This window comes from Hipposideros armiger, unplaced genomic scaffold, assembly GCF_001890085.2.
Source record: "Hipposideros armiger isolate ML-2016 unplaced genomic scaffold, ASM189008v1 scaffold_21, whole genome shotgun sequence".
Lineage (NCBI taxonomy): Eukaryota > Metazoa > Chordata > Mammalia > Chiroptera > Hipposideridae > Hipposideros > Hipposideros armiger.
The window spans coordinates 6,183,684-6,192,038 of NW_017731371.1; the positions used below are offsets into that span (position 1 = coordinate 6,183,684).

At 40.2% G+C, this 8,355-nt stretch overlaps 1 protein-coding gene and 1 pseudogene across 1 annotated transcript in view; one reads left to right on the forward strand and one right to left on the reverse strand.

The window, feature by feature from the left end:
- Nucleotides 1–8,355, reverse strand: part of FBN2 (fibrillin 2) — a 280,792-nt gene that overhangs the window by 253,700 nt on the left and 18,737 nt on the right. The window contains exon 4 of the mRNA XM_019635313.1: nucleotides 6,675–6,770. Coding sequence (XP_019490858.1) covers nucleotides 6,675–6,770 — 96 coding nt within the window. The remainder of the gene's footprint in view (nucleotides 1–6,674; nucleotides 6,771–8,355) is intronic.
- LOC109379019 (heterogeneous nuclear ribonucleoprotein A1-like) overlaps nucleotides 7,170–8,355 on the forward strand; it is an 8,967-nt pseudogene continuing 7,781 nt past the window's right edge.

Sequence of the window (8,355 nt, forward strand, 5' to 3'; positions counted from 1 at the left end):
CGGGGTCTATCCCAGGTAAGTGGAGGAAGAGCTTTTCTCAGTGTTTTCCAAAATAGAGCTTCCAAATGCCAGGTAGGCGATCAGGGCTGGAGAAGCCTGGAGTTTTTCCTGGGAAGAGCTCCCGTGGTAGACAGAGATTACGCCTAGTTTAACCTCTCGAGATTAGACTAACAATGCCTCTCTTCTCATTAATTTTTTTTTTGGTTTGGGAAACACAGTTATTGTCCATAAGAAAAAAAATGATGTTAATATGTAACATGGTTTTATTTTATTTTGTTATTTTATATGAATTAAGCAATTTTTTTTCAATTTTTCAATTTTAATTTTCAGTCTGATAAATATCAATAGGTATAACCCATGTAAACAAAAGATCTTCAAGAACCTCAGTAATTTTAAAAATAGGAACAGGTACTGTGAACAAAAGGACAAGAATCCCTGATGCCTCCATTTGCTTGTATTCCTCTCACAGGAGAGTGAGCTCATCCTGGACAGGGACCAGCGAGGTCTGCCTTTGTACCCCCATCATCTACTGTATTTGATATATTACAGACACTCAACAAAACAAAACAAAAAATGAAAATAATCCTGCCATATGTCAAAATTTCACAGCTGTTTGGGAGACAGAATGATTCAGTGGACAGACCAGGAGCTCTGCTGTCCCCAGCACGATCGCATCACATCTTTCCAACTCTCAGCCTGTAAAATAGTGCTAATAGGCTCTACCTCGTACAAGTGTGAGGATTAGATAAAATGGCGTCTAAAACAGAGTGCACGGTGATTGCATATTCAAGTTGTGCTACAAGCCTTCGGACCCTTTCTCTTTTATACTACAGAGTATTTTTGTGAAACACAAGATTTGTTCTACAACATCCAACGTTTCCCCTGAACAGTAACAGCAAAAGAGAAGCAGATAATACACATGAAATCAGAAAAGCAACAAAGATAGAGGTCATTTTCCGACTCTTGAATGAGTTTTATAATAAAAGTTATTTTATAAAATAATATTTTTTTGGTAACAAAACATAACAGAATCAGAAATTTATGTTAACTGGAGTTGGAAAGAAACTTGAACATGCCTAAATTTCCATCGTGGAAAGAATGCTGACCACCCAAGAAGAAAAAATGCTTACACCTGGTATAGGACAAATCAAAAGGCAAGAGAGAAAAAGACATACTACAGATGGAAATATGAGCTGGTTTCCGAACTGCCTACCACAATCTGGGGAGAAGGGAAAAGCGTACCCTGTTTCACATTGGTCGCCTATTAAACAGAACACTGATCACGTACTGTAGAAGCTTGAATATTTTTATTCAATAAATATTCACTGAGCACCTACTTTGTAGGAAGCAATATGATAAGTATATGTTTTTATGAGACAGATTCCTCTACCACTAACATAGGTACAGACACTCGGACATATTATGGTTGTTACTTCTACACAAACATATCAGATAAAAATAGTACGCTACATCAGGTTAAAATGTGAAAAAGAAGAAATGAAAGCCTATTGTTTTGACATAGGAAATATGAATCTTTATTATTGGCTCCACCTTCTCCTTTTGTCTTCCAGGATACCACACTCTCCCCGCTTTCCTTCTATTTCATTGTCTACTCTTTCTCACTCTTCTCTGCTGGCTTCTCGTCCTCTTCTATGACTCAAAATGTTGAGCTGAATCAGAGCTCTGGCTTCAACCCCCTTCTCTATCTACACCAACTTCCTAGCGATCTTTGTCTAGGCCTTTGATTGAAACACTATCTATATGCTCTCAAATTCCTATTTCTGTCTCTGACCTGACCCCTCTCCAAAAATCTGAGTTCATAGGTCTTTCCATTTGGAGGTCTAACAGATTTCCTATAACTATCAACTCCAAAACAGAACTCTTGATATCCCATGTTCTCAATACCATGCAACCCCCAGTCCAACCTACTCCCTGGTTAGTCTTCCCTGTATCAGGAAATGACATCATCATTCAGCCTAGAGCTCCACCAAAATCCTCTAGTTGTCACTATGGATTTTTGCTTTTTCGTTTTTTCTGACCCACCACACCCATTCCATCACAGTGCACTTTCTTCCATAGATTCTGCCTCCAAAACACAAGCCGACTCCAATCACTTATCACACCCTCAATCACTACAGCATCGCTCATCAGCACTGCTGCAGTGGCCCCCTAACTGATCCTGTCATTTTCTCTCTTCCCATTCCTCCAGTTTCAACACAGCAGCCAGAGTGATTTTTTTTTTGTCAGTCAGATCGTATCATTCCACTGCTCAAAATGCCCCAATGGCTCTCTCTAATATTGAGGGTATCATCCAAATTTCTTTCCTGAGTCTGTAAGTCCCCACACCTCCATCTCTGAACTCACCTCCTACCATTATGTCCTTTCCTGCGGCCACAGGCGTCTGCTTACTGTTTCCAAAATACATGCAGTCTGTTCCCACCCCAGTTCCTTTGAATGTGCTTTTCCCTCTGCCTAGAACACCCTTCCCATAGACTTAAAAGCAGAGATTCAGGGCCGGCCGAGTGGCGCGATGGTTAAGAACTGGCTTGGGATGCCAGAGGGCCCCGGTTCGGATCCCACATTATGAGGGCCAGTGACACTGCCCTCTGCAGCCCCTGTGGCAGTGGGTTGCCATGGGCTACCATGTGTAGCCAGCAGCCAGCGTGAGCGGCCAGCAGCCAGCGTGAGCGGCCAGCAGCCGCAGTAAGTAGCCGTCCAGAAGCCGGCGACTGATCTGCCTCGCCCAGGAAGAGCGCAATGATGGTGCCAAGTTGGGCCAGTGAAGCGACGTCCTCCACAACTAGACTGAAGAACAAAACGACAGCAACTTGTCTGTTCCCCTTCCCCCAATTCACCAATAAAAAAATCTTTAAAAAAAAAAACAAAACACAGATTCAGGTTTGTGTTCAAAGTCACCTTCTCAGAGATCCCCAGTGTAAAACAGAGAACTGCTTATCCTGACCAACTCTTTCCCACCTACTCTGCTTTATTCTTCTAGAACTTCCCATTACCTAATTTTAGATATTTGCTTTTTCACCTACTTGTGAATTGTTTTCCTCACCAGAATACAAGCTCTTTGAGGCTGGGGCACCATCTTTTTGCTCACTGATATCCTGCCGGCACCTTGCACACTGTGGGGCACACAGCAGTTCATAAACATGGCTGAATGAAATGAAAAGCATGCTTTCTAAAGAATGCTTTCTACATTCCTGGGAAAGCAGCTAGGCACTTTAAATGTTTTCATAATCCTAATTTTAGCAAATACCAGAGGTGCCAAAAAAATGTATGCTCACAACTTGTATTCATCTTTTGTTATTGGTATATATTGAGTATTACAATTTTAATAGTTTTTTCCTTTTTTAAAATGTGTACAGATTTTTTTTTGGCGCCCTCTGTATATTTCCAGGACTTTTCTGGACTCACAAGCTGAAAGCCGTTACATTTTTTACTCTCAGTACTGTAACACACTCTCTATATGAAACAACTTACTTCGAATCTTCCTTAGACCCCTTCATACGTTGATAATGCACCATTTATCTTACCTTTACCTTCTATTTGCTGACTAATAAACTGTGTTAGCTACATATTCTGCTTGTATCGTACATTCTATTACCCCTGAGATAAATGTTAGGCAAGGATGACTTCATCTCATAAGAGACCTAGGGAACAAATTATCAGATATACATACACTGCTTTTCTAACCCAGTGCTTTTCGCTTTCCCCTGATTGGAAAGTGTGGTAACATCACCATAGTAGGACACCGGGGCGGAAGAACATAAACACAGCTCCTCCAGGAAGAGAAACTCCTTGCCACCCTCCAGCTTCCCATTTCTGTGTGAGAAGCAAGGAAGGGACGTGCCCACAAGAGCTCTTTCGACAGAACCTTCCGGGAAATACAGACATACACACATCTACCCCAGACCGGTAAAGCAGCTGAATTCAGGCTGAAAGTGGCTCATTTCAGGACAGATTTTCAGAGCAAATCCTCTGAAAGATGACTTTAGGCTCTTTCTCCTATAATTCTAAAGTAATTATAATTTTTTACCCCTATAGAGTGAAAAGTAGTTTCAAGAAGGATAACTTTGTCTCTTCTCTGGCTACTGAACTCTATACAAGAGAGATAATCAGCTCTCCCACCAGTGCTTTTGTAAATATTAAAAAAAGGTACAAATCTGCCTGCTCATGTTCTGATCACAACAGACTTTTTCCTCTTTTATGATTATACACTGGAGTCCACTGTATAAAATTTGGAAAAACCTGAATGTTTGGAAAAAGTATAGAAAAAAAAATCATCATGAAAACAGAAACTTTGCTACAATTCCTGTTCCACTGTTGTCCGGCTCTTTCCTGCTCTCACCTGGCCAACCCACACCTAAAAAAATTATTACATTGGCAACTCCTACTTTTTGTAAGAAAACTGGCCTCAATGCACTGTATTCCCTTAACTGCTTTAGCACTTCATTGCCCAAACTTCATTCCATCTCAGATTACTCTAACAGTTTTTGCTATGCTTAAGGACCACGATACAAGAGGACTGCAAATGGTGACCCAAAGGCCAGATCTGGCCCACTGCCTGTTTTTGTATTGCCCATGAGCTAGAAGGGGATTTTACATTTTTATGTGGTTGAAACATAAAAAAAAGATATTTTGGGGACAGTAGAAATTATATGAAATTCAAACATCAGCGTCCACAAGTAAAGTTTTGTGGACTTTTTGTGTTTTGGCCAAAATACAGCCATGTTGTCTCTGGTCACTTTTGCACTACTGGAGCAGAGCTGAGTAGTTGGGACAGAGACCACACAGTCTAAAGTATTTACTGTCTAGCCTTTAGAGAAAAAGTTGTCTTACTCCTGACCTTAACAGAATATTTTTCTTTAAATTGATTCACAATTCATTTAAAATTATTTTAAAAGAAAACTTTATATCACTTATAAACAGACAGCTGTAATTACCTTAACTAGAAGGCAACCTTAAAAATAAGTTCAGCAACCACAAGGAAATACCACTTTACATCTATCAAGACACATATCATTACAAAACAAAACAAAACAAAACAAAACACCAGAAATAACAAGTGTTGGCGAGGATATGGAGAAATTGGAACACTCTTGCACTGCTGGTGGGATTGTAAAATGGTGCAGCCACTATGGAAAACAGCATGGAAGTTCCTCAAAAAATTAAAAATAGAACTACCATACGACCCAGCAATTCCACTTCTGGGTATATACACAAAAGAATTGAAAACAAGGACTCAAATGGATGTTTGTAAACCCACGTTCCCAGCAGCATTATTCAATGCACAGTAGCCAAAAGGTGGAAACGACTCAAGGGTCCATCAGTGAACAAGTAGATAAACAAAATATGGTACATACATAAAACGGAATATTATTCAGTCTTAAAAAGGAAGTAATTCTGACACATGCAACAGCATGAATGAACCATGAACAAATTATGCTAAATAAAATAAGCAAGGCACAAAAGAACAAATGCTGTATGATCCCACTTATATGAGGTACCTCAAGAAGTCAAATTCATAGAAACAGAAAGGAGAATGGTGGGTGACCAGGGCTGGAGTAAGAGAGAAATGGGGAGTTAGTACTTAAGGAGTACAGAGTTTCAGTTCTGAAACATGAAAAAATTTCTGTAGGTGGATGGTGGTGATGGACGCATGGCATGAATGCACTTAATGACACTGAACTGTTAAAAAGTGTTAAAATGGAAATTTTTATGTTACATATATTTTACTATAATTTTTTTAAATTTCAACTGCAACAAAAATAAGTGTAATTTAAAACAAGCTGGATATTCTTGCACACCTAGCACTCAGTTTTTGAATGTTCAAAAGGTGGATGAGCAATTCTTAGGGAGGCCTTGAAGATTAGCAGCAAAACTAGACTCTGCATACGATGAACTGCAAATGAATGAAAAGGGACTTTCTTCTAATTATGATTAAATTTTCTTTAACGTCATGTCCTTTCACTCATGCATACTTAAAAACATGGGGATTCCCATAAGAGTCCCACAGTTTGGGAAACACTAACCTAACGCATTCCCCAGTGACGAGTCGCCATCCAGGAGCTACAATCCTTACATCCTTGCCACAGGTTATTTCTTGATTAGTACAGAATATTCTCCAGTGAGCATGGACAAGAGCTTTGCTGGATTAAAGCTCCCTCTTTCACAATGACATATGATTTCTAAAATATCATTTCATAGCCCTGTACCATGTTACTAAATAACTGAATATATTTGAGCCAAAAACAATTCATAAGACTGGTTCTTCTAGGGTTAATTTCGGGATATCCTAAAATATCATATGTGTGTGTGTGTGCGTGTGTGTGTGTGTGTGTGTGTGTGTGTGTGTGTGTCTGTGTGTGTGTGTGTGTGTGTATGAGATAGATAAAAGAAAAACAAGTAAATATTTACTGGTGATATGTGTCAAATTTGATAAAACACTATGGTATTCAACATCAATACTATAAAACACAAAACCTTTTAAGGAGTTAGAAAAAATAGATAAAAATTAGAAATCCAATTGTAAGTATGGCTTACTATATAAAATTACTTTTTTAAAGGATCTTAGGCTTTACAAGGCCTTAAATTATGACTTAGTATGAAATACCCACTAAATTTGATTATGTCTAATAAATCAAGTCTATTTCAATGTTCCTTACGTTGTCCACAATAAGTTCCGATATATCCTTTCTGGCACTGACAGTGGTCATCTGCACAGGTTCCACCATTCATGCATCTCACACTGCACTGCTGAACTGCAAAGAACAACAAAAAATATATAAAAAATATCAATCACCAAAGTTATAGTATCCTAAATATCCAATTCAAGGAAAATATATCCTACAGAAGTAAATGTTATGACTCAAGCATTTCTTTGTTGTAAATGCACACATGAGCATATGTTACAACATGTTGTTAAGTATGTGCTTAATATATATCAGACTTTCAGTGTTAAAGGAAATAGATATAAGGTGACTAGTAGCATAGTTTGTTTCTAAGATGCAGGGGGCACACAGGTATCCCTTCAGAATGCAAGGGCTCAGTGACCTGGCATCATGGTGGACTTGGCATCCACTCTCATGGGGCTTACATTCTCATAGGGAGACAGACAAAACACAAGTAAACAAATACCACATGTCATTATAGATTGTGATATGTTCTCTAAAGGAAACTGTATTGTGAAGGAGGACACCCTAGAGCCAAGGAGGAACCCAGACACAGGAACCAGACAAGACCATTCTGATGTAACATTAGACTGAGTTCTGAGGGACTAGAATGAGCCAAGCATGAGAAGTACCAGGGAGGAACTTCGCAAAAGACCTTGGGATGGTATAGGGTTTGCTTTGAATAACTGAAAGATTCACATGATTATAAAGAGGCAGATTGGGAAGAGAGACTCTTAGAGAAGCAGGCAGTGGCCAGCTAGATAATGCAAGGCCTCCTCTGCCACGGAAGGGTTTGCGTTATATCACAAATGCAACAGGGCATCATTGAAAGGATATAAATAAGACAGTGAAGTGATATGATGTCTTATGTTTAAAAGATCACTCTAGCTGCTTTGCAGAGAATGGATCTGAAGAGGGCAAGATTAGAAGCTCGGGAACCCATCAGGGGGTTACTACCCTAGTCCAGGTAAGAGATAAAGGTGGCTTGAACCACATGGTAGCAATGGTGATGGAAAGAAGATGGATTTGAGATATAGTTTTCCAGTAGAACCTCCAGGTCTTATTAAAAAGAGCTGATGTGAGATTTTCTGGTCAAGACAGCAGAGTAGTTCAATGCTGTCCTCTCCTCCTCTCAGGACCATATCAATTACAACTGAATGACTGAACAATCATTATTGAAAATCACCTGAAGTCTGACTGAACTGAACCCCTACAACTACACAAGAAGCCACCTTGAGATGGGTAGGAGGGGCAGAGATGCAGAAAGAGCTAGTTCCACACCTGCATGTGACCATTAAAAACTGGGAAAGGTATCTCAGCTGCAGAGGTCTCTCCCTGAGGAGCAAGGGGTCCCAGCCCCTCCCCAGCCCAAGGTTCCAGTGCAGGGGAGACAAGTCCCCATAACTTCTGGCTGTGAAAACAAGCAGAGATTGTGGCTGAGTGAGACGGAGGGCGGCTGCACTCCCAGGCACTCCTCTTAAAGGGCCTACGCATGGACTTACTCGCTCTGAGCTCCAGCACTGGGGCAGCAGCTTGAAAGGCGCCAGGAACACACGGACAGAACTGAGTTATCTAGTTTCAGGGTGAGGGCTGAAGGGGCAGCTTCCTCCAGGATGGAGGAGCTGGTGGAAGTCATTATTTCTTTGTTGAGCCCTCACCCTTCCCTGCATCCAGA